Source organism: Seriola lalandi, unplaced genomic scaffold (assembly GCF_002814215.2).
Source record: "Seriola lalandi dorsalis isolate HSWRI2012SDOR001 ecotype SW California unplaced genomic scaffold, Sedor1 jcf7180002054685, whole genome shotgun sequence".
Taxonomy (NCBI): domain Eukaryota; kingdom Metazoa; phylum Chordata; class Actinopteri; order Carangiformes; family Carangidae; genus Seriola; species Seriola lalandi.
The window spans coordinates 817,375-844,311 of NW_019525238.1; the positions used below are offsets into that span (position 1 = coordinate 817,375).

The following is a 26,937-nucleotide window of genomic DNA, read 5'->3' on the forward strand; positions in this document are numbered from 1 at the left end:
TTTTCTCAGTCTGAGGGACTGAACTCACCACTTCATATGAAGTCAACTACACAAAGTAAAATGCTGTTGATCGAGGTCTATTGGGAAATCCACAGTTTGCCAAACCTATCAGTCAAATTCAAAGGGGAAATTAAGTTGCATCTCATCTGTGTGGGAGCATGGCTGCACTATGACAAAGCAGCACCGGCAGTGGGTCTGTTTCTTTGAAATGACTCAACCAGGAGGTGTTTCCTCACATGGTCTGGCCTGATCTCTAACACCGGGAGCCACTTTATGGCCAACAGCAACCTTGAGCAACACGTTCAGTCAGAGAAAGGCAGACTGCCGGGGCCAGCATCCAGCATCCAGCATCCTAGCGGGAGAAAAATCAGTTTGTGTTTGTGATGGATGCAACTGCCATGCAGAGAGAGAGAGAGAGAGAGAGAGAGGGAGGGAGAGAGAGAGAGTGACAGAGGGAGGGAGGGAGGGAGAGAGAGAGGGAGAGAGAGAGGGCGCGTATATTTGCAAATGTTTGACACATCAGTGTTGACAAAACGAGTCATGTGACGACCATGAAGATGGCGCAGCTTATGGTATATTGCAGTTTTCTTAGTATTTCCTCGCACCAGCTCGACAGCTCGGACCGGCGAACACTATCGCGACCTATTAGCGACTAATTACCGACCGATTCAGCCCGTTCACGCTGGCTGAGCAGCCTATTGTGGATCAGCTGGACTTGAGCGCGATTGGCTGAGGAGGGGGGGTAAAAAAAAAGGAGGGGGCAAAGAGCGAAAAACAAAGAAATTAAATAAATAAGCTTCGAGGAAAAGAAATCTCTCCGTTCCGCTTGAAATGCGGCTGCAATAACACCTTTGTTTTTTTTAGTTTTTGTTTTTAGTTGACAGCAGAAAACCCGCTCACCGCGTGCGTGCGTGTGAGCGTGAGAGCATGCGTGCCCGTGTGATTGCGCGTGTGCATGCGTTACATTAGGTGGACACGGAGACTGCATCAGACTGGAGACACACGCCGGGACATAACAGAGCGGAGATATTGAGGCTTTGATGGTCCTTCCTTCCTCCTCCCCCCCTACCTCCCCTCCTCCTGCACACACACAAACACACGCACACACACACACACACACACACACATACACACAAACGTCAGGATACTGATTCCGGTCGAGACATGTAGTCCTCATGTATGAGCAGCCAGGATAATTTGTAGCCTTCAGCTCTCTTTTTTAGCAGCATCATCTCACGATATCGACATAATGTGGCTTGTTCTACCGGAGGAAAAATAACCAAATATGTGGATACCTACAGAAGAGGAGAAAATCGGAGTTGGTGAGTCCATTGCTTCCTTTTATTGTTAATTTACCACGTTTGGTTTCTAGCTTTTTAATTGACTTGAATCATTCAGCGTTAGGATGGCAGTTTGTGCTTAAGGAACACCCAATTTTGCCCATCGACATTTCTATCCAGCCCATTTCTCCCCCCTCCTGTTATTATGGCCATTACACCCAATGAAAAACACATACACTTATAATGGCTGATATACACGGCCAGTGACTGCATAGAAAGGGAAATTGCGTGGGATGATACAGCCTACAACCCACCACCTTACAGATGCTATCGCAGTCTATGCACAGCCGCAGGCGGTGCTTTAAATCAGGGTCCTGCTCATAGTTTTGTGGTTTAGTTAAAAAAAAATGCGTCAGTGTAGCATTTTAGCCTTTTCTTTTCATAAGCATATCTGGGGGGGGGGGGGCGCGATTCGTGTTAAAACCACGAGGGGGCATCGTGACTGCGTACCTCCAACAGGTGTAGGCTGGAGTGAAACTGGAGTCTACCTGTAGACAGAAAACTGAGAAGCCCACTGCTGCTGCTTCTGCAGCTGCTGCTGCTGCTGCTGCAATGACAGGGACTGCACTCTACCACACTGCACATGTATTCCTCCCTGCTTGTGAGCACTTTGACCTTTGACAAAGAGGTGAAAGTGTCGGTTGCAAGAGCAGCACTTCTCCAATCAGATTAGCATTTCATGAAAAAAAAGGGAAAAAAAGCAAATGTTAAAAAGAGCTGTAGTCTATAGGGTCTAATAACTAGCATAAGGTCATTATAAACTGACTGCTAAGCCCCACAGCCACGGCTAAAGTGTCTATACCCTACGATTATACTATGGAGGGTTTTCATTTGGGGAGTGAGTCATGTCCAGATGCTCTACAGCTGGTTACTTGCAGGGCTACTCATGCTGGCTCGCACATGATACTCCCCCCTACATACACCCGCCCACACATAGGCCTATACACTTTGTTTGGAGGCATTACATTTGTCATGATGGTTTCATAAGGACTGCAGGATGAGAGCGCTGTATAATCGCTTGTAATCTCGCCACTTCTGGTGGCTGTATAGTAATCTTATCGCATTTAATCGTTTGTACGTTCATCCCATGCAGCCGTCATAGAGTCACTGCAGTTCTTTTTCAAGCGCAAAATAACAGTAGGCTTATTTTGGGAGGGAAGGAGGGAGGGAGGGAGGGGGTGCAGAGAAAAGAGGTAGTTTTGTGTGATGGAGCAACAGTTCGGCGCAGCCTCCGCATCAGTCGGTGTGGACTGACCTGGCGCTGTCCGTGGTGCTGAAATGCGGGGAAAGCAGAGCCGCTGTGTACCTACACAGTACATACTGTACCTTGTAAAGGCAGCCCAAATGACTCTAGTCAGTTCCCCCCTTCCCTCAAACAACGTGTTGACATGCTGGATCTAATATTTCTCCAACATCATTGTAAGATGAAGCCCACCCTGCTAACTTAACTCGCAATGCAGCCCCATATTCTCTTATCATTTCTTCTCCTGCTTCCTCTGTATCATTATTGGCATCATATCTGCACATTTCCTTATCTTCTTGGCTAATTTTGTCATTGCCTGTAAATGGTCTCTCACCAATATTACCATAATACACCGATATGAAACAGAGCTGTGGTCTGTCAGCAGCCAGCCAGGCCTTTCTGTTTTTTCTTTCTCCTGGGTTATCTTAATGAGCTCTGTCTAAACAGGAAACAGTTGGAGACCACCTCATGAAACGTTAATGCCTTTCTTAGAATCGCTGCCTATTCATTATTTTGTTCTTGGGTGTGTTTATACAGGACATAATATTAGTTTGTAAATCACTTGTAGAGTGGCAGCGAAGGCCAGCTTTGCATAGTGTTGTGCTGCCCAGTTCTTTCCATGCTGGAACTGCAACTGATGATTATTTTAATTACTAATTAAACTATAATTATGTTTTGTTCCTCAATTAATAATTAGCCTGTAAAATGTCAAAATTAACCAAAAGAAAATGCTTATTATGCAATAAAAAATAAATATAAGATAATCTTGAGGTTGTAAATTGTAAATATCTGGAATTTCAATTGATAAATGACTAATAGATTATCAAATTTATTTTCTAACCACTAATTCATTAATCAATCCTCATTCCACTGTTCTTTAAATCTTTCTGTAAGTTCAACTTTTTTATTCTCTTATTTTTAAATGAGTCACTGATGGATTTCTCTCATATAAGAAGCAATATTGAGAGAATTTCTTCTCCAGTTTTATTGGAAAGAGCTCTGACTGTAAATCAGTACCTGCCCACATGAGAGAGTGAAATGAATCAGCTGGCTTCATCTGTGGCCACATGGACATGAGTCAGACACAAACTACTGTAGCAGTACATGAAATAATCAAGCCAACGAGGCCACCATTATCTGAAATGGACAACTCTGGGATCAAACATGTTCATAACAGAACAAAAGATAGAGCTAATGTTCAGCTGAGAGTGGGATTAGAGAGATGAATGTAGCCCAAAGTAGCATTTCTCCACCATTTAAACCCTTTATCAAATCTCCAAATGAAAGTTGCTCAGCCTCAATTGAACACCTCTTGATTCATCACAGGCGCCGGATCACAAAGCTCATTAGTTCTGTAGTTTTCTGTGACTTAACTTACATGCACAACAGCACAATAAATAAATACATGTATTATTGCATGTGTGATAGTCATGTTCAGGGTAATTTAAAAGTGTTTCATGATGAGTTCATCATCTCACAGCTGCACCACTGCAGTTGGGTAGCGTACCTAGATTTCTGTGACTTGAGATCAGATTTGGTAAAATGCCGCTCTGCCTGTGTGGCAGAAATCCCTACGCTAGCAGGACTTCAGTGCAGTAATGTGTCTGAGTAAGTGAGCGTGCATTCAAGTCGTGCTGAACAACATGACTCAGTGGGCGAAGCCCAAAGACCGTTGTGTAATTTTTAACTTTGCTAGATCTGGGACAGGACTACTCAAGCCAGGACCTTCATGGTATGAATGCTCACATTGCATTACTGGAATGGTTTAAGAATGCACTCAGTAAGCAGCTCAGCTTCAGTTGTACCAGTTATGATTGAGACTGGAACTAAAAGGACTAAGGAAACCAAAGAAAATAAGTTAATTCCAGTCCCGCGGTTTAGATGAGCACAGTGTCCTCTTTAATAAGATGTTCCTCAGTACAGTGGTGCCATTAGCACTCACACACAAAAAACAGTAGACAATTCATAAGCCATAATAGTGTTTACTGTCGTTCTGGCAGGTTTTTGATGATGTCTTCCCTTTCTCTGCAAAATATTTCTACCCTGTGGGTCACTGTACAGTTAGGTACTGTATGTGTGTTGTACTGATTCAAAAGCAAGGTCATTGGGCCATGCATGATCTGTCTTAAGCTTCACTATATTACATATAGCAGTGAAAACATTTTTCAAGGCATGACAGTGTGTAATAGTCACTGAAAGGTGATACTAGCCTCACTTCCTCTGTTGTATAAAAGAACAATATTACAGATAAAACACGTCTGTCTCGACATTTCTCAGGAAACATGAAAGTGAAAGGTAGATATGGGAAACAGGTCAAAGGTCAGACTCAAACAAAAGTACCTTACACTGACATGTGTATAGTGAAATTATTTTTCTTGGATTGAATATGTTATCAATGGATATTGTTGTCAGTGCAAGTTAAAGCTGTAGCTAGCAGATACATAGTAAACCGGACTTGAACATATTCAGAACTTTGAATGGTGTTACAGTTTGCTGATGTAATGCAAGTGTGTGCTCGTGATATAAGACAAACCTCTCAACATAGATACAATGTTCATGGTGCTACAACTCTCTCTCAGTGTGGAGAGCTTTGAATTGTCACATTTACCTGCAATCATCACTTAAAAGTGCCTTTTAGACTGCAACACTGCAGGATTCCTTCCAACAAGGCAAGGTGGGGGTTTTTAGTATTCACTCATAAGTTTCCTATTTAAGAAAAAAAAAACACTGAGTCTGTTCCCACATGACATGACCATTCTGGTTATATTAGGCTTTTTCCTACACACCATGGGTGGCAGCACTGAAGAAAAGCGAGGTAGAAAATGAAGGCACAACAGAGAAAAAGCGATATTAATTCTCACGCAGTATGTCTAAATGATTTTAAAACTTCTTTTACAATTGAGCAGCAGTTTATCGCTGGTTTGCTGAGTCTCATGCTTATTTTAAACTATGATGCTTGATACTCACTAAGTGATTTCTAAGTAATAGGTGATCAGTGTGATGCTATAGGTAGGGTCAACTAAATAACTCTTTGCATAAAATAACCAAGGAACATTGCTGCTGTTGTCTTGTAAGAGCTGGTGGTGGTGGTTACCAAGTGCTGTGATGAAAAATCAACTCCAGCTTGTGTTCTCACTTCACGCCAACACAGAACATTGGATTCTTTAAAGACTGTTTTCAGGCTGTAAAAACTTTTGGTAAATATTTGAAGAAGGGAGTAGAGAATGTTGTGAGCTTTGAGTTTATGATACATAGTAAATAACCCTTGAGTCTGTTTAGTTTATTAAATCTAAGCATATAAAATCACCAAATGTTTTACTTTTTGTTCTCCTTGGTTATATATCTATCTTAAACTCTATTATTTTGGGAATATTGTTGCATTTGTAGTTTTTTAGTAGAGAGATTGAGTTCCCATCATGTTGTTGTAAGGTTGCCACTTTGGAAAACTAACCTTTGCTGAATTCAAGTGTTGGTAAGATAAGTTCTAACAACTTAGGGCCCCAGGCTGAGCTCTCAGTAAATTAGTCCCTTTTAAATGCAGGCTACACCCAGCACCCACATTTTCAATCACAGATGTGTCTGATAGTTGATGAGTAAATTAATATAGGTAGTGTTTGAGTTATGTTATGGATGGATAGACATGCTGCATATGTATATACCGGAGGTATTGTGAGGTAAGAGGAAAGCGGAGGACAGCAGGACTCGCTCAGAATCTCCTCCTGTGCCCAAGCCCCATAATTCCTACCAGTGGGTTACTGGTTACACAATAATTGCCATGTGGACTATGAATTCAACTGAATGGAGGGACAGTCTGGACTGGTATACTGTTGCTAAGTAGAAATGTTTGCTTTTGCCAAGCATTACCACGGCCTGTCCTGTCAGTCCTTCCAACATCCTACGTTCAACATGCTGAAGTCTAAAGGTGAATTCTGTTGGTTTTGTTTTGAGGATATGCTAATGCTCTGCAGCTTTTAGGCACAGTGAAAGAGTGTTTACACAGCTTGGAGGTTTTGTGAGGGAGGACTATGAAAATATGAGCCTGTGTGATGCGCCCATCTCTCTTCAACATGACAATCTCATCTTGTTCTGACGTGGCATCCACTGAAGAGTTTTCAAATAGTATGAGTGCAGGTTTTGCAATTCAAATGAAATAGAGGCCATTAAAGAATAGGACTCTCAAATAGGAAATACTTAGTCCTGGCTGGAAGACCCCAAGGCAGACTGAAAAAGGTGACAAGGAGGCTCTTTAAGTCTATCCATCTCTCTCCCTCTAATACATGCCCAATACGCTTGACTTGAACTCTAGTGCCATGCAGCATCTATAAGCTTGCCATTTAAAAATGCCCAGATCCCTGCAGCAGTTACAGTGAAGAAAGCCCTCCAGTTTGTAGATGATCTGTTGCCATAGTTACCCGAGCACAGGAACTGAGCGCTCGTTACCCTCAAACAGGCGAGGGAGCCGAGCCCAAGCCCCTCCTTCTCTTCCTCCCCCTCACTGGGTCCCCTGGCTAGTTCATTAGCATAATGATTCACACCAAACTCTCCTTGAAGGGCCACCATTTGTAGGTTTTTAAAATTGTCAGCGGAGCCCTGTCATTATTAAACAAGTTTGTCTTTGCTGAGGCTTGTGCACTACATGTTACAGTGAACTGCAGTGCTACATAGATAAACACAGGCTCCTGAAGCGATCCTATTGTGAAGGCCTTTATTGTGGCATCTGTCCCCTCAGGAATGATCATGTTCTAAATCGGGGTTTGAGTCACAAGATGTTTCTGTGTATGGTCAAAAACTGCATGATGCTGCAAAAGCGGGTGGCATGGAAGGTCTATGCTAATACCGACTTATAATAAATCAGTATTTAGCCATACTACTTAGCAGCCTGTGTGGGCTCTATTTTGGGAGACAGTTCAATTAACTTAACATTGCACAAAAATCAGGCCGCTTAAGAATTAATTGCCTATTAAAATGACTACCCACTTCAGGGTGGGAGCTTGTTTACAGTTCGCTAAGCAGTGGTTCCTGTGTGACACTGTGTTTAGATGTTTGCATTAAACAGCTTATTAAAAAGCTGCAGCAACTGCCCTGCTACAACCCCAGAACACATACTGTGAGGAGACACAACAGTGTAGGGGATGCACCTTGCTTAATCAGAGATCACATGGGTGAAACCAAGTTTAGCTCTTGATCTGTAATGTGATTTCTGTTGACAGTCAGCACTATAAGGTCAAATATTTCTTCATCTCTCTTTTGTCTACTGATTTTTTTTTTCTGTTTTCTCTTTCTCTGCACAGTGATCTGCAACTTCCGGTCACCAATATGTCAGGCCCTGGTCCTGGAGATTGGGGAAACTGTACAGATTCTGGAGAAGAGTGAAGGTAAAAGCAGTCAGATTTCCTATGACAATGCATGCTTATCATAAACATAGGCATAATGCACAGTCTGCATTCTTCGCTTAAACGTAAACATGGTGGTTATTTTTAGGCTGACTCCAGTCTTGGTATACTCAGTATTTAAATGATACCTTTAGGCCAAATAGATAAATAGAGGATTTGGTATTTCTTCACCAGAATTTTATTCCTGGATGGAGAGGGCTTTGAAATAGCATTTTGATCTTTATGTTGAGAAATAAGAAGTTAACACTGTATTTTACTGGTTCGTAATTTGCTAATAATTTCTCAATTTACTGTTAACTATGTAATCTGGCACTAATTATAGGAAAAACAGAGACACATTTTACTGTTTATTAGTTAGTTCGGTTTTTAAGTTGTTAAATTCTAAAGGAAAATACAACTGAAGCGAATGTATGAAAAATACAAATAATTTAGATATGTTAGGGAGTTTCTTTTTTTGTGTTTGGGGTGGGGTTGTGTAGGATAATCATGACCTCAGCATTTCTAAAATCCTGGCTACAGCCCTGTTGTCAATCATCTTGGCTTGATGGCAATATTTGAATGCAAACCAATGGTGCCATCTTGAAACTGCCAGAAAACAAACTGTAAACTTTGATTAAAAAACCAGCACCAATACCAGCTTCACACTTTGAGTTTTAAAATGTGTTATAATGTAAAGGACATCATTTTATATATATATATATATCATTTATATATATATATATATATGTGTGTGTGTCCAGAGAGCCACTACAGTTATTTTTACTCATCAGACTTGTTTCTTGGTGTAGCATATAACATTTTTTACTGTTATAGTCAGGTATCAGGTAAACATTACACATACCTCACCTTCAAATTGTTTGCACCACAAGGTGTTTCATTGTGAGGTAGCAAGGTTTTCTGATGTGCATTCTTATTTTCCTTTAGGTTGGTACAGAGGCTTTTCAACCAAGAAGCCGTCTATCAAGGTAATTATAACAACATACACAAATTACTGGTTTGACATCGTGCTGATTCCTACAGGCTGTGTTCAGTATTTTGTATTCAAATGAATTCTGAGTGAATGAAATGCATTGCAAGGCACACATAGGCATAAAGACAAAAAAGATTTGTAAATCAAACCTCTAATAATATTCACGTATACATTAATAATGTTGGCCACCCAGTGTTTAATAGAAGGTTAACTATTTGTCAGGCAAATGAAGTGACACCAAAAACCGGTTGCCAAAGGTCTGCATCAAAGACCAGTGCATTTTTGTGAATGATAATGTGATGTGAGAGATGTGCATCCCAGAAATAACTGCGTCTAGACAACAAAGACCTTAATGACTGATTAACTTATTGAACAGAGCTTTGATTGAACAAAAATAGAAATCTCCTGACCTGTATTTCCAGAGGTGCTTTAAAACAAGCTGTTCTGACTTCCTAGCACAGACGCACAAAATGTAATGCCATCTTCAAAAAGATATACATATGATGAAAAAAAAAATAAATTATACTGCACATATGATGATGAGAAAATATCAGTTGTACACATTGTAAGTGCATCAAATGTGCATAATGCACACTGTGGTATGAGGCCCTGTCATTTTCTTATAAATTGTAGTATGGCACTTTACAGATCACCGCAGCATCATGGACCCACCCACTGAGAGTATGCAGTATTACTACTGCACTGTTTTCCCTCCTGTGCAGAATTTGCAAAAAGTCCAAAATTTGTTTTCATTCCTGCCAGCAGATGGTGCAATTAGTAATCTGAAAACCAGTCATTATACCAAAACAAGCGTTTAAAAAAAATAAATAAAATGGCAGTTCAGTTCTAATCCATAACACTAAAGAAATTGTTTTCGTCAGTTACTGCTGCTGGACAGATGCAGCAACACTTGTTGTGGTGTTATATCTTTGATCGAAGCATGAACAGGGTTCAGATGGAAGGCAGGATGGAGGGAGTGAATGTAAACCTCTCAGTCTTGAGTTCAGAGTTTGTTCATGCAGCATCGTTGTGATAAATCCTCTGCACAATGCTCAGTAAGAGGAGATCATAGGTGCAGAACTCCGAACAATACAACACCGTCACTCCTAACAAAAATCAATACTCTGCACTGCAGTAAATGGTTATTAAATATGACTGACACATCTTCTTCCCATTGGATTGATTGTTCAGTAAAGAATGTTTATGACAGGCTTCATTCTTGATAACCTGTAGCAGAGTAGTCACTGTTCAAAGTTGGAGAACAAAGATGTAAAGTCTACATAGGTGCAGAACAAACGGTAGTATAACCAGTGACACATATGATCAGAAACAGGAGAGCAGCAGGTCATTTCTGCTATTTTGTATGTCTACTCTGTTTGAAACTGACATGTCAGAAGCTGGAGTGTTATGTGATGCTGCTGAAATGTTTTAAAGAAAGCACAAAAGCTGTCCAGTCCTGGTAAATGTAGGTGTTAGTGGCTACATGCTGTCCTTCTCTACTCTCATCAGCTATTTACAGTTCTTACTAACACCCCTCCATTTTGTTATGTGCTGCGCTGCCCACATTCAGTCGCCCCCATACTCTCTCTGTGCTGAGGAGAATTTGTTGTGTTCACTGTGGCCAATTCTTCACATCTGGCAGATTAGACTATGAAAGATGAACTGCAAAGGTGGCAGTTGGCACCACTCAGTCTCTCATGCCCTTCCCCTACTAAGCCAAGCCACAATAGGGCTCCTGCACATTGCTCTGCGTCTCGTCTCTTTAGTGTATGCAAACAGTATGGACTCGCATCTTTTTTTTCTTTTCTTTTCATGGAAGAAAATGTTTGCACACAGCAAAACACACACTGCCAAAATATATATAAAGGAAGTGTTGTCTTGCACTTCCTTGAGCGTATAATGTGCCGCCAGCAGAATTTTTGAATCTCCCGTTTCTTTTATCCAATTGTGTCACTCAACATTGTTTGGTTTGGACTACCTAATAACACAAACATGGTACATCATATGTGTATTGTAAGAATAATAAAACTATATATTGCAAGAGAATTAAAAATGTAATCCGTGTCACACTCACTAACATCTCTGCTCCTTCCTCTGACCACAGGGTATTTTCCCAGTCAGCTATGTCCACTTGAAGAAATCCACAGTGACCAACAGAGGGTGAGTTGTTTGATAAAGTGTTTTCTATTTGAGCTTGTGCAACATCAGAATTAGGGATGCACTGATCCAACTCTTTTTTAAAAAACTTATCATTAAGGATGTACCCCACCTTGATACACCCACAAACATACAATACAAACAAAAAGAAAAGCAGAAAAAGGTCGCAGGAGTAGCAAATAATTGTCTGTGCAAGCTCAGATATGCTGTATCTCCAGTGTCCATATTAGCTTGAATTGTCTGTGTGTTTTGACAGCCTGGGGATGGACAATTAGTATGACTTAAAAGGAAGTACAAAAAAACAAATTTACAGTATGAGTCAGATGAGGAAGAAGAGAGAGTAACCGCTTTAGCTGTGACCATACAAACACTGAAGCCTGCTGGGACTCACATCCGACCCAACATTTTTTTCTCTTGACACTGACTACGATAAATCTTCCTAGGGTATATCAGGGTGACCCCTTTTCCCCACATTTAAAATTTGTATAGCTGTGGAGCTCCTTGGAAACATAGAGCTTGACATTTCTCTGGTTTCTCTCTGGTTGAATGAATGAATGTGACAGAAAGATTGAACTTTACATTGACGCTGACAAAGAAACTGTATTTCAAAGCCCTAGAAACCTATTTCCTCAATCAGCTTTTTACTATGAGTGATGGGCTTCCACATGAACTCACTATTATTTCACAAAGGAGATTCCCATGTTTTCATCCTTGTCTTTCCCACCTTGAAGTGGGCGGAGCTCAGTGGAAGAAGGTGACGCCATGTATTTCTGTGCACCAATCAGAGTTTAGCAACATTTGAGAGAGGCAGTTGTGGGGTGAGATAATGTTACTTAAGATTTGAGGCTTTAATGTGGATTGGTTATGCCATGGATGATACCCACTTTGTTAAATAAAGTCAGAGCTGGCACTGAGATCCAGTGTATTGCATTGGTGCATCCCTAATTATAATTACAGCATGGCTTTAAAAAGGCACTGCAGAGGGTCTGCAAATATTTGGAGACTTTACAGGATACAGGAAGTCATGCTAACCTCTGTAATAGTAATGCTGGAAAGATTTATATTCATCTCAGGTTACCAATACTCATTGGTCAGTGTCAGGGCAGCTTTAAAATTTCCTGGATTTATAGCTGTTGGAGAAGAAAGCATGTTTCAGTCACACAGTGTGAATATAAATACATGCAAAAACAGACTTGAGACTGGTTTGTTTAAACAGCTTGGGCTAGGCAATATGAGGATGTATTGGTATTTGTAATATGACTGAATGTATTACGCCACTATCGGCAGTGAGCTGGACGTCCTTACGGCTAAATTGGATTTAAAGGACTTTTGCATCAGTGTGAACAAGAACTTATATCAGGTATTTAATTCTGAAATTAACAGTAGTTTCCATCTGTTTTTTGCTATAAACACTTTTTCAACTGAATTTCTCAAAAATTCACGATATATATCGAAATCATAAAAGTAAAATATATACATAATAGATATATTAGATTTTGTCCATGTTGCTCACCCTTAGGACAAGCAATAGATCAGACAGAGGGAATCATTTCTGCATATATACGAAACATTACATTATGTGTGTCATGGACTCTAAAGGTGTTTATTATTAAGCAGACACATATAGTAAAAGTAGCCAGTTAAATTTATTGCTATGCAAAGTATTTTATGTAGGAAAGGAGTGCAGTTCAAAATACAGAAGAGCTGTTGTACACAACATCAGCAGATCCATCGCTACCAGAACTTTACTGAAGACATACTGGAGGCTGATATGAACTATGACAATAAAAAACAGTTCAGTTTATTCTATACTGGTTAGGAAATCTCTTTCACTCATTACACGAGAGAGTGTGATACAGATTCATCAACTGATCAATGTCAGGGCATGTGTATCCCTCCCTCCATTGTCATCTAATTTCACCTCACCACTGATTTGTGACGATCTAATCTTCAAGAGAATTACCACCTGACAGCTGCTGACATGCACACACGCACGCACGCACACGCGCGCACACACACACACACACACACACACAGCGATCATCTACAGTTTCTGCCCCAACAGCCGTCCATGGTGGTAGAGGCCAGAATAGAGAGAGAGACAGCAGAAGCAGAGCTCTTTATCAGCCTGAACTCACGGTTGTGAAATGTGCAGGCTGGGATCCGTGGCTCAGTGTGGACTGGGAGTTTGCTGTTATATCACCAGCCTCCAGTTGAGTTACCACATAGCAGGAGGACTCTCGTTTGCACTCAAACAATTAAAAGTGCAGACTTGGAAATTGACATTATTATACTTCCCCGCTCCGGGAGTTGCACTTTGGGAAATCTGTTTTGCTGTCTCATGGAGTTAATGAGGTGACACACCTACTGCATTTCTGTAGTTCTCCCAAAGCATCCCCACCACAGACAATCACCCTGATTCATTGTGCAATGTAATGCTTCCCTTGTTGCAAAAACTATGATACAGTTTCAAAGTTCATTCTTTGCAGCACAGATCAGAGCTTAGTGAGCAAAGTGCAGTGTCACAGGAGATCTAACCTCTGGTTTAGTGTTTCCCAATGAATGTGGTCATAGGGAAATGTGATGTGTGTTGTGTTTTTTACTGGAGAGCTTCATCCCCTTTCTAACTGCAGCCAGAGATACTACCTCTTTGTCATTTAATATATGTTAAACCCTTTAAAAGATGTCTCGATGCGGTGACATGCATGTGGCTTTGCATGTTTGCGTACTTGTCAGTGATGGACAAGTTAAGTGAAAAATGTAATGATTAACACATTACAAGTTACTGAATAAAAAAAGTAATTACGTCACTAACTAGAATGACACTCTGTAGCACATAACTCTGCTGTCATGGTTTTCCGTGTTTCACTTTTTATGTTCAACACTTTTTGGACTCTTATGTTCGGACATTTGTTTCCTTTTGTTTTATTTTGTATTACGTCCCTTGTGTGCCTTGTAGTTACTTTACTTCCTGTCTTTGTCCTGTTTCCCTCCTTGTTGATTGTCTGCCCCGCCCTAATGTGTTTCACCTGTGTTCAATTAGCCTTGCCTCCCTTGTGTCTATTTAGTCTCTGTGCTCCCCTTTGTCTGTGTCAGTTTGTCCTGTATTCTGTGGTTCTGTTGCTCCCTCTGTTTTGTTTTTTTTTTGAAGTTGTTCCTAGAGTTTTTGGCTCTTCATTTTTTGCTTTTGTTTTCCCTTATGGTTTTGGATTTCGAGTTCACCGTTTTTGTAAGTTTTTGTTTCTTATTCATTTAATAAATCACCACTTACTTAAGATAGTCTGTATTCGGGTCCCTTATACAACAAAACCTGACATCTGCCAAGGCCAAACAATCTTACACATGTCTGTCAGACCTGGATTATTAACTGCATCTGCACCAAATTGAATCATAGAATCTGAAAACCATAAATATGTTGGATTTTCTACATAAAGATCCATACATTATTTCCTGAGAAATTGACAAATGTTTAAAAATGCCCTATTTCACAATGTTAAAGAATGTGATTTTAAAAAAACAAAAGAAACTCCCTTTACTCGGATCCACACCAAAATTTAAATAGGTTCTTCCTTGGCCAGTACCCAATTCCTCCACCAAGTCTGATGCTAATTGGTTCGGGATTTTTCGCGTAATCTCGCTGATAAACAATTTTGTAGAGGTAATTATTCAATGGCAAAAGTAATTTTTTTTTTTTTTTTTTTTACATCACCACACCCACACGTTACCTCTTCTGTGTTAAACATGTCAAAATGGAAAATGAGACATTGTAGTTGACTAAGCAGGCTACAGGTACTTACTGACCCTCATTAGCAAACTTAAGAACCATCTGTCACCCTGCAACTGCAAACTAAACCAGGTGGTTCCTGAATGACGCAACATGTCAATAAGACAACTTTGGAGTTACCAGTTGGTGCATTTCTCCTCTTCGGCTGGCGGCTACCGGTTTTCCCACGGTACAAACCCTGAACGACTGCCATAAAGCATGACCACAGGAGGCGCGGGTGACTGGTTGAATGTTTAGTTTACTGTGGTTGTTGCTTTTAGTGTTGTTCAAGTCTTTTTAAAATGGGTGAAAGTACGTGACAGTATTTAAGTGCTGCACATCTTTCTTTAGCTTCCAGACACAGTATGGTCACTGTTTCAAAGGTGGTCGAAAGAGATACTTTAGAACAAAGGTCACAATTTCTGACACTGCTCTGTGCTTGAACAAAATATACAGCATTTAGATATTGTCAGGTACTTGCCCTTCTTTTACCCATTTTAAAGACCGAATAATGTGAATCATAACTGTACAGTCACACTTAATGGCGGTCTCAAAATGTGGTGTAACATGCACATAAACCAAACTGAACCATCAAACTACCAGTAAGATGGCAAACTTGACGTAATGGAGCGCAACAGGGATGAGTAACTGTACTGTTATGACTGAAGTTCACATGGTAATCCCTTACATTACTCATGATAACATGTTATCAGATGATACATTTCTGCCCATCACTGACACCTGTGTACGTGTATCCTTGTGCGTTCTCACATTCATGCGTGTTTCTTCTTGTTTTTTTTTTGTTTTTTTTCTCTTGTTTTTGCTGCAGGCTGTGCGAGACGGTGGTGCCCCTCGAAGACCCTATTATCACAGAGACCACCTCCACATTGCAGGAATGGGGTGTCTTGTGGAAGCAGCTCTATGTGGTCAGTACATCTCACTTATGTCGAAACAAAACACTGAGCAATAAAAATGAGACCGGATCTAAACAACCTACCAAGATTTCCAAAGGAATTGTAGGAAAAACAGTTTTTGCAAAAAGAAATTGCATCCGTTGTTTCATTTGCATCCTCTTAAGGGGATTTGATGGACTAAACTTTTCTAGTACGTATTTTCTCGCTGAACCAAATTCAGCACCTGGTATAACCAGCAAAAGTGGTAGCCTGAGCTATACCCCAAACATACAGTGACAGCTCCTTTAGATATTTCCCCATAGCATGTCGTTCTGACTGTCACCCTACATTTTCATATACTATCTATATAGGAACAGAAATGGTGGTTGGACACAGATAATGGCCTACAGACCTGTCATATGCAATTTCATGCTGTGTCATTCAGCTATTGATTGAGCTTGGCCTGCCTCTCATAGTTTCTGCATCATCTTAAGATCCACCACCTTCAGTCAGCCTTTACTTGCCGGGCAAAAGTGATTACTGGAAACCTAAAGCGTCCTTAATCCTGCTAAGTGTCGAGGGGGCAGGCAGAAGTGGTTGGTAGGGCTTTGAGTTTGGAGCGGGAGTGGATACGTTGCAGAGCTGGCAGCAAGTTTTTACATAACCTCTCACTGAGGACTGCTCATGCTCTGAGCAACTAAGGAGCCTGAGGCATTGGTGTGGTGATGTAACTTCCTCTGAAGCTCGACTAATGTGAAGGGCTGATTTAACAGTGGCTTGTTTTGGTGCTCACCCCCTGTGTGATATGGGCCATGTTGCCACAGTTGCGTCCATAATAATAGGATGTAGCATTGGCTAGATGTTGATACATTTCACCTTATTGTTGCCAATTAGAATTCATGGTACTACTTCAGGGAGCAATGGCCTAAGCATAACTGTATCTGTTATAATGTACATAATTAGCCCTGCAGAATAGTCGTCCGAAAGGGCTCATCAACCCTGACAAAAATCTTTGTTTTTCAGCAGCAAGCAGCCTTTGAGAACATGTAGTGTTTATCCTCATTAAATTTACATGGGCATTGTGGCGCTTAATCTTTCCATTTATGTAAACAAACCTGGGTGGTAATGTGGGCTTGTCCTACCATTAGGCAGAACAGAGTGTGCCTGAATTAAGTGTTGTCCTTGGCCCATGAGAAATGGTGATGAAATTCATTACCATGAGGAGGTCAAAGCAGACTTGTAAAGAGATTCTTTTTGTTTTTTTTTTGTTTCATTAACAAATCCAGCGGGCTTAAGTCTCAGTGGCAATGTGGTTAGAGTGAGTGTCTTGATCAACTTACTAAAATCTTGATGTTCGATATAGCCACTTTTCAGATTTGTTTTTTCTGTTTTACATTTGTAGTTGTATTTCCAAACAAAATCACAGATAGCATGAGGTCAATTCTAGGATGAGTTTTATAGATAGTCTTTACTTAAATTCTGCAGTAGAAGGAGATCATATATACCAACTAAGTCTTTTTTTGGCTACATCAACAGAAACACAAGGTGGATCTGTTCCATAAGCTCCGGCATGTGATGAACGAGCTCATCGACCTGCGTCGGCAGCTGATCCAGGGTCATCTCGCCCAGGACCAGACTCGTGAGATCAAGCGGCACATCACCGTACGGCTTGACTGGGGCAACGAGTGAGTAACTCTTACACTGAACGCACTGTATCAAGAGTCAGAAGGCGTGCTTTAAAAACATTTGTTTTTAACTGTTGGCCACCAAAGAATACAATATTTCCTTGGCACTGGAGAGATCTACAGTACGGGGTGAGTGGGTGCGTAATAGCATCTTCTATGATGTAATTTTATGGTCATTTAGCAGATGAGTGAATTTCAAGCGGCTTAAAGTCAATGCACATCCCCCTGGAGGAACTGTAAAGCCATATTCTTACTGTTGCCAGTTTCAAACTCGATCCAACCGAGCAGTGACAGGCATCCATAACAGAGATAAAGATGAGAGGGCTCCCGCTCGGCCGAAGAAGAGCTTTATGAGGAGGGCCCATCTGTCAGTTTAGTATGAGAGTCACTGCACAATTACACATTTAAACGTACACACTTAATCACTTTGAACTACATCACTGTATTGGTCAACATTAGTGTGTTGTGCTTGAACAATATGTTTTTTAATTTTAAAAACAAACAAACAAACAAAAAAATCACTCAGAAGTGGCGCCTGAGATACCGAGTACTGCGTTCACCATGCATGTCAGTGCTCTGTGCCGCACACTGACCTGAAAGCTGTAGTGATTTGATTTCATGGTCACTGCAGCACTGATAGTACTCCATGATTCGAGGCTGCACAGTTTAGGGTTACAGTATGGTATACAACAGCACGACATGAGTCAATGGCAAAAGTAGGCGAAGTATATTTACTCCGGTTCTGTACTTAACCTCTTTATTCCCACAGACTCTGTTGAGGGTTTGCCAGTATAAAGTCATGTTGAGTGGTCAAGCACTGCTCAAATCCATAAGTCCTCATTCCACTGTACTGTCGCAACGTTTCCAAAGATGCCAAATACAGTATGTCTTACAAAGGAGTTGGAACAAAACGATGCAGAGGACAAATCTAAAATTGTCCACTGGATGTGATGATGTCACCGTTGAAAAATTGAGTTTTGTTGAGTATTTAATTTAGTGTCATTGATGGATCAAACTGTAGCTTGCAACAAACTGATACAGAGTACAGTTTAGATAGAAGTTAGACTGATTTAAGTGCAGGCACTTTCCTTATGTATTTCAAGTTTTGTTACATTGTATTTTTACCCCTCCACATTTCTGAGGGAAATATTGTACCTGTTATATTTTTCTACAAGCTAATTTTTCAGTATATATGTGTATTTGTACATATACTGTAAATCCCAAACAGTGATATATACATTACATCATTGATTATTGAAAAGATGCATGAAAGCATAAGCCGCATTTTAATGTTGTGGCTGGTCACAATGGATCTGTGTTTAACTACTTTAAATACTGTTGGCTAGTTACTAAATCTATAAGAATTCATAACATTTGATAAAGTGATCATGTCTTAAAGTAGCAATCTCAAAGATCTCCGTTTCGTTATCTTTGACAACACCTATGGCCGTACATGGCAACAGCAGGTTTGTTTTTAGAACAGGAGTCACTAACTTTGTGTTAGTGACTCCTGTTCCCTGTGATTTTGTGGGTGAGTCATACCAGACACCCAGTTCATAAAACTGTAGAATGCAAAGACTTTAATATAATTTCACCAGCGGGTCATCGGCTCAATCACTATCACATTACCTTATTCGCTGATAGATGGTAACCTAAAAGACACTTATTTAAATGAAAATGAGATTGTCACCTTTTTAAAACAAAAGTTTGATATTTTAGGAAATGCACAATTTTCCACTACCACTATATATATCTTGGCCTTGAGCAGTTGCCATGCAACCAGAACAGACTTACCATAACTGTAACCCCCCCCCCCCAGTAAAACAGCCAATTGTTTTTATGTGTGTGTGTGTGTGTGTGTATGTGTTAGTTTATATAACAAACTCTAACTGTAGCAAACAAGTGTATTTCCCAAAATAGCAAACTATTCCCTTAATATGCAAACTAATAACTACAGAAGTCAAATAGCTCCAGTGGGGTAAAAAGTACAGTGTTTTTCTCTGAAATGTATCTTTATAAAGCAACATGTAAAAGAAATACTCAGGTAAAGTGTAACTACATCAGAATCATACCAAGTACAGTACTTGAGTAAATGTACTAAAGCATGTTTATTAAGGATGGTTTGAAAATTTTATTTCGGTTAGATTCCATAATTGAATAAAACTAAAAAATAAAACCTGGAATTTACTGAGTAGTGTAACCTATGTATAGAGCTCAACTTTTGATAAACCTTCACTGAAGGTTATGTGACATTGTTTTGACTCAGAACCTCTTTTTCAACACTGTTTTTTTTGTGTTCTCCCTTATACCTCCTTGATCCTTCTTTCACCAGGCACCTTGGTTTAGATCTTGTTCCCAGAAAAGAGTTTGAAATGGTGGATCCAGATCAGATCAGCGTATCGGAGCTATACAAACTGGTATGTTGGCTGTACAAATTCATTCCCTGAATCATTAAACGGATTAAATTAATGAAGTGAATGTGTATTCTTTGGATGATAAAAATGCAATTGCATATATATCCCTGCAGCATGCATACCCTATATCTGTAGCCATGACTCAATGATGCTTTCTTTACACACTATGAGCTCTTGTGTCCGCTGTGTACTTCTTTTTTTTTTTTCCCCATTGCACAGCCTGGTTTTGCATATAAGAACGTGTTGTTGGATGTGTAGGGATGTGTGAATGTACCGATTATCAAATCATCCATAAGAAGGTGACTCACAAGAGAGAGCACGAGTCAGCTGTTGGAACTGCCTCATGTGACCTGTTCTTTATGCTTATCTTACCGCCATATTGAGTGTGTCCCCTCTCTCGCATCCACGTGACTCTCACAAGCGTGATTGCTAGCTAGCAATGCAGACATAATGCAAAGTGACAGGGCCAGGTGAGGCAATGGGGAAAATACATACAAATGAATTTTTTATTATGTCTTTTTCAAATAAATTACATATTTTAGTCTTAGTTGCTCTAAACCACCAAACAGACTAGAGATGTATTTCCATAAATAAATAATGTCTCAGATGTATTTTGGCTGTAGCGATGTGGGACTTCCAAACCTGTACAGAGAGAGAGAGAGAGGGAGAGAGAGAGAGAGAGAGAGGAGAAGCAGATCTAATTTTAGCAATATGCGATTACAGCACAGATGTTATGAAATCTAATGTAATACTGCTGGAGACAGTTATCTAGGAGGGGGATCCTTTCTGGTTAGTTGTTGTAGCTCCATATGCTGATCAAAACACTTTCCAACTGCCCCGCAGCCTCCCATTATCCCATTGCCATGTTTCTCAGCTTTGCACGCAGAATGTTTGTGCACTAAATGCTCTGTCCAGAAACAACAGCGTGGCTCTTCCTTGCCAAAAAGCCTCCTGACTCTGTCGATGAAAGTGAGCTTGTTTTTGGCAGGGCATAAGGCCTTGGCACCTCTTCAGGTAGGGGAGTAGAGGAGTTCTTTCAGGCTGCTGAGCAGAGAGGTGTGTGTGGGCGATACTGGCTTTGTCCTCTCCTCTCCCACATGCTCACGTTTTGCCTCATGTGGGCTTCTTTTAGCGCTGCAGGAACGATAGTATAGCCACTCTGCAACGTACGTAGGTGAATTTTTGTCAGATTTGTAGCTTCAGCCGAAGCATTGTTCAGGTAGTGCGTGTCTGAAGCTGCTATAAGGTAAATAAGTTCAATGCTGCGTGGGAAGAGTAAAGAATGGGCCGACTGATCTGACATCTTTCCTTTTGAACTTCACTCTTTTTTAGCACGTATCCAGCAGACACTGTGGTCAGCAAAGCACAAATCAGGTACAGTCTCTGCAAAACCATTTTGTTTATGAATTCATCAAAACCTTTTCATACTGTCTTTCTCTCCAACTCTCATTTTATATTTCTTTTCCAAACACAAATCATCCTGAGGTCAGGGTATCCTGCCTATCACCTTCACACTCTTTATTATTAAATCCTGGTGATCGAGGGATTTTTCCATTTGCACTGAGGATAAGAACTTGTAGGGTTAAAATCCCTAGATGATATATTTAATTACAAGGTGTTGTTGTCCATGCTACATAAGAACCTCACACCAATGCTGCCAGGGTGTGAGGGTTGGTTCCCACTGGGACCACATATGCCCAAATGTATGCACAAATGGTACAGTAGGGCACTTTTAATAACACTGTCCACCGAATTTCATTGTTTTTGGGAACATTATTTTAAAGACCTTTTGCACTGAGGCTCTGTTAAGCAGTGTAATATTTTTAATGTGAAATTTCTGGCATAGTTTTGCATCTAGATCCTAGGAGATCTCCCACAAAGGCTAGATTTAAGCTTATCCTTACTGAGAGAAGGCTGTCGAGCAGTGGTAGGCAAATAGCGGCCTATAGGCCAAATCTGGCCGTCCTACAAAAATACTTGGCCCCTTGATGACAGCTAAAGTTTTAAATTTAATAGTAATCAAAATTGTAATCAGAATAATTTTTCATAAATCTACAGTAGATGTGAAGAGTTTGTTGCCTTCAGACAGAGCTGGGCTAACTCTTTTCCCATGCTTCCAGTCTCTTTGCTACATTTAGCTAACCGGCTGCGAGCAGTATCTTCATATAGACATTAAAGTGGTATCCGTTGTCTCATCTAACTCCCAGCAAGAGAACAAACAAGGCTAAGGTGAACCCAGTATATATGAATCTGACAGAAATGGCAAATTGTAAGTCACTGCAGCTGAAAACAATTAAGTTTATTTGCCAGAATGTCAAAATATCCCTTTTAAAAAGACTTTGCAAAAATGTATTAGATGGACATGAGCGCTCTCCCTGCAGCCCCTTACAACAAATACAGAACCACCAGCGCTGCAGTTTTTCATCATTTATTCATAATTTCTTTATTTTGATGACACCCTGTATGTCTGCTCAGTCTACTGTAAATAGCATGTACTTGTGACAGGATGAAATACACTACAGAGCATACATCAGTGAATTATTCACCTCTTGCATTGCCGCCAATGATCTGTTAAATAAGCTTATCTGTATACAGAATGGCAGGTACTTGGCCTCGGTTGCAGTAAGGACCTGTCTTGTTAGTGGTAACTTCTTTCTTCGTTCCCAGGGTGACAGCATGAGACAGCGCCATGGTGACGGTTGCCGTGTCCCCGTGTCGCACCATCTCTTCATCAATCTGAAGAGCTTTACTTACAACAGCATCAGCGAGGATGCAGACGTCTTCTTCTCTCTGTACGACACTCGCGAGGCCAAACAGATCAGGTACGCGGAGGAATCTCAGTGAACAGATAACAGGCCTGCTGAGCTGTATGCACGCAAGGGCAAACACACACATATGTCTACACACTATCTCTGTTGATTGAGGCATTCTCTGGCTGAGAGACTCAAACTGGGAACTGGCTTCCTTTTGCAGTGAGAAGTTCATGGTGAAATTGAACAAAAATGGAGGACCAAAGAATCCTGAGAAGATTGATCGTCTGTGTGCTCTCTTCACGGTAACATCTTCCCCCTTCTACCCATAAAATACAAATATTCTGTATTTCAGCTGCGCTGACATTTCTCTCGGCATCCCATTTCTCCTCAGGACCTGAGCAGTAAAGACTTGAAGAGAGACCTCTACATTGTTGCACATGTCATAAGAACTGGTAAATAAATCAGCACAGTGTCCAAAAAAAACATATTCTTCATGTTTAATGACAGAGATTTTTGATATAATCAGTGCTCCTTCTTTGCGTCTCCTTCTTGCGTCCAGGTCGTATGCTGCTGAACGACTCGAAGAAAGGCCCCCCTCATGTGCAGTACAGACGACCTTATGGCTGCGCTGTTCTTGCCATGAGTGATGTTTTCCACACCATCACAGACCTCAAAGAGGAGAAGGACTTTGTGCTCAAAGTTTATACGTGAGTACAGATGTAAAGCTCTTCCTCCTCTTCTTCTTTTGGTTTATAAATTCCTCTGAAAGTTTAAAGTGAAACAGTCTGTGTACACTTCAGTTTTTCTGTATATGTCCGTGTAATAGCTCGGTTGGTAGTCGCATTGCTCCTGTGCTTTGGGAAATTAAAGTGTCTATGTAGTGGGGCAGGAATGTGTGTAAATGTTCTGCAAATGTCATGCATGATAACCTAGTGCTTCAGCGTTGATGCCTGGTGTGTTTTGACCAGAATGATAATGAAGTGTCCTCTGGAAAATCAATGGTCGCTCACCCCGGGCCTTGTGATGGGGCACTTGGCGTGTTGTGAATCTGGCTGCTTCTGTTAGGCTTCGCCACAGAGAGCCACTCCTGTGCACCAGCCGACCCAGCGAAGGAAGGAGAGGGAAGAGACCGAGAGAGATGACACATAGATAATTGAGCAAAGTTAGAGGACGAAGGAAAATAACACCAAGCTCAGCGTTTCCTCCTGTCGGTCAACAGCTGGGATGTCTCCTTGTGTCTACAATGTCCTCCTCAGCATCCCCTCTGGGTCAGAGGTCATTCATACGCTTTGCTGTCCAGTTATATGACATTTTTCTTGCGTGGTATTTTCAGGATAACTTTACAGCTCCGTGTGAAATAAAGATTTCCAGAATAGAGGGCTGTCATTTTTATTGGATTTCTGTGCTGAGGCGCAGAGCTCTTCCCTTTTTTAAAAAGCAAGCAGTGATTCAGTGCTGAGCTGCCTCCAAACTGTCGGCTCCTATAACGCTCCAGTCTGTGCAGTTCCCCATGCTTTTCCCAGGGGCCTACGGGCCCACAGTAATGAAAAAGGCTGGTAGAGAGCTGGCTGTCAGGTCTGCTTAGTGTGCTGTGCATTTGGGCTAATGTGCTGCTTGATAGCACCTCCCCCTGCTGCTACCTTTTCTCCAGGAGGAAATCAGCTCTGGGACACATGCCGTTCATATAGTCCCCATGCACACAATCCTGATCCCTCCATCTGGACCCGCTAATGGGTGCGCTGTTAACAGCTCTACTGGCTTGTCTTTTCTCTCCAGATGTAACAATGAGAACGAGTGGTACCAGGTACATGAGAACATCATCCGCAAGTCCAACACCAAGTACTCAGCTCCCAGCACCAACTACGGTAAATATCTCGTTTCTACACATCTCTTGCGTGTTTGGTCTCCTGGTATTGGATTTTTTTTTTTTTCCTATTTTTTGTGAGAATTTAGAGACAAAAAAGTCAGAGTCAAAGTTAGTATTTGATGCTTTTATCCAGAGCAGCTCACAGCAAGGAGGCAAGTAGGAGGTCGAGGACACATAGTCTTGAGTAAATATATATATTCATCAGCATTTAAGATATGCAATTATCATACAAAATGAAGCCTTAGTTGTATTTTGCCTGGATTTTCAGAAACCCAAATTTGAGATTGGTGGAGGAATACAGTGCCGTCTTTGTTTCTCAAAATATTACATTTAAAATTCTGCATCAGCATCTCTTTCTAGAAACAGTGTCCCAGTTACTCTGGATAATCCGCAGCACACACTGTCACCAGTTATTATAGGAACTATTTCCTCGGTAGGAAGTAGTTCCAAGAAAAACAGTGTGTGATCGGATGATTCAGAGAAACCATTTACCCCTAAGGGTGAAGTGAGAAAATATGTTTTGTGTAAGGATGGTTCACACATATGAACCATCCTTTCAATAACTCATAAAGGGAAATTAGACATCCTTCATCATGATACAGTGTTGATGACTGGGGTTGGGCGAGATATACCATTAGATGATTTTGAAATACTGTGTATGCTGAAAGTGGAGACTATTCCTTGGTTGGGTTAAGTAACTTCTGCTCTTCATACTTTAAGGCCAGGTATGAGACACAAGTATGTTCTCATCTCCCTCTCAGCAAGAAAGGGAATAGGGCCACCAAATGTTTTCTTGATGAATCGATTTTGTCTCTGTTTTCTATCCTAGACATCTGTGAAACTCTACAAATACCTAATATTCACATGTGAGAGGCTGAAACCAGAAAGTTTCATGCATTTTTGTTTAGAAAATGACTTGATTGATAAATTGTTGTCAATTATTTTTCTGTGTATTGACTGTTAGACTAATGATTTCTGCCCTTAAAGTTTATTCCCCAGAATGTAGAGCATTTTTTTTTTTTAATTCACTGGATTAGCCAAAAACAGAAATTCACCTCTAATTATTTTATCTGTAAATGGTTCTACAGTTAAAATTGTGGTCAATTAAAATCACTTTACATTAGATGATTGTATCCATATTGCTCACCTCTGTCAGCATGATAATAATCACCTGAAGGAGGAAATGTAGCTGATCAATCAGCTCAGCCATTGGGTTTGATAAACCAAAGATATTGGTTATATCTTTTGGTTATAAGATATTGGTTATATCTTTGGTAGTAAACAAATTGAGTGGAGGTTCAAAAATTGGACTTGCTGTGAGGCTGAACTCTTTCAATTCCCTATTACTTCTCCTCTTATGAGCAAGTCACACTTTAAATTATGACTCATGCCTCCCAAAAATCTGTCACTAGATTTGTGCGGTACCCATATTTTTCTTTGCGTAATTCCACAACACCATTTCTCCTCCCTCCCTCTGTTCTCCTTGGCTCTGATCACGTCTCTCCATCCACTCTCCTGTCTGTCTTTTCCTCCCCCACATTCTGACTAACGTCCCTTAAATACCCCTTCCCCTATCTCCTTTCCGTCCCTCCGCTTTTTCCTTCAACTCCGCATTCTTCCCACAACACCCCCCACCCACACAAACACACACACACACACACCCACCACCCCTTGCCCCCAGGCCTCATCATTTCCCTGCAGCTGCTGCGAGGTGAGCTGGAGCAGATCAGACGGGAGAACCAGGCTGTGTTCAACAGGGCCCTGGCACTCACACGCAAACTGGGTTTCCCAGATGTCATCCTGCCAGGTAAGGAGGCAAGGAGCAGTGGACGGTAATGGGGACATAGAGGGTCAGAGAGGAGGTGGAGAGCAGAGGCCAGATGGCTTGGAGGAATGAAAAGCACTGGAACGAGTAGATCAGGGTTCAGAGGATGCAGATGAAGGAGGGGAGAGAGATGGGGGTGAAAAGGATGAGGATGGTGGTTAAAGACCGAATACAAGAAAACAGCTGGAAATAGAATTATAAACGTTGAAGGAGAGCAGAGAGGGCTGTGCTGAGGAGGAAATATAAGTTGGTTTTCCAATATATGATGGAAAGTAACATTTACTCAAATACTGTACTTAAGTACAGTTTTGAGGTACTTGTACTTTACTTGAATTTGAGTTTCAGATTAGGATTTAACATTAAAAGTGCTGGATAACAATTTTTGTAAGCACAAATAAACCGACCATAAACTGGACCGAACTACATAACTGCATTAAGTAGTTAAAATGAGAAACATCTCGACCAGCTACAACAGTAAAATGCAACATGTACATTGATGCGTCAGTATTACATATCCAATAATCTCATATATAATAATGCCACACGCGGGGGCAGTGTCTCTGCAGAGTTAGTATTTTTGCTTTGATACTTTAAATACATGTAGCCTCTAATACTTTGAATGCAGGACTTTAAC

The 26,937-nt window shown here is 40.8% G+C and overlaps 1 protein-coding gene across 1 annotated transcript in view; it reads left to right on the forward strand.

Moving 5' to 3' along the window:
* The first annotated feature begins 667 nt into the window (after window positions 1-667).
* Window positions 668-26,937, forward strand: part of LOC111667178 (dedicator of cytokinesis protein 3-like) — a 52,550-nt gene continuing 26,280 nt past the window's right edge. The window contains exons 1-14 of the mRNA XM_087178367.1: window positions 668-1,322; window positions 7,875-7,958; window positions 8,901-8,941; window positions 11,051-11,106; window positions 15,696-15,792; window positions 17,296-17,444; window positions 19,777-19,861; window positions 21,191-21,232; window positions 22,526-22,680; window positions 22,832-22,913; window positions 23,003-23,063; window positions 23,171-23,318; window positions 24,388-24,476; window positions 26,160-26,293. Of these exons, the coding sequence (XP_087034493.1) occupies window positions 1,286-1,322; window positions 7,875-7,958; window positions 8,901-8,941; window positions 11,051-11,106; window positions 15,696-15,792; window positions 17,296-17,444; window positions 19,777-19,861; window positions 21,191-21,232; window positions 22,526-22,680; window positions 22,832-22,913; window positions 23,003-23,063; window positions 23,171-23,318; window positions 24,388-24,476; window positions 26,160-26,293 (1,260 nt within the window). The 5' untranslated portion in view covers window positions 668-1,285. The remainder of the gene's footprint in view (window positions 1,323-7,874; window positions 7,959-8,900; window positions 8,942-11,050; window positions 11,107-15,695; window positions 15,793-17,295; window positions 17,445-19,776; window positions 19,862-21,190; window positions 21,233-22,525; window positions 22,681-22,831; window positions 22,914-23,002; window positions 23,064-23,170; window positions 23,319-24,387; window positions 24,477-26,159; window positions 26,294-26,937) is intronic.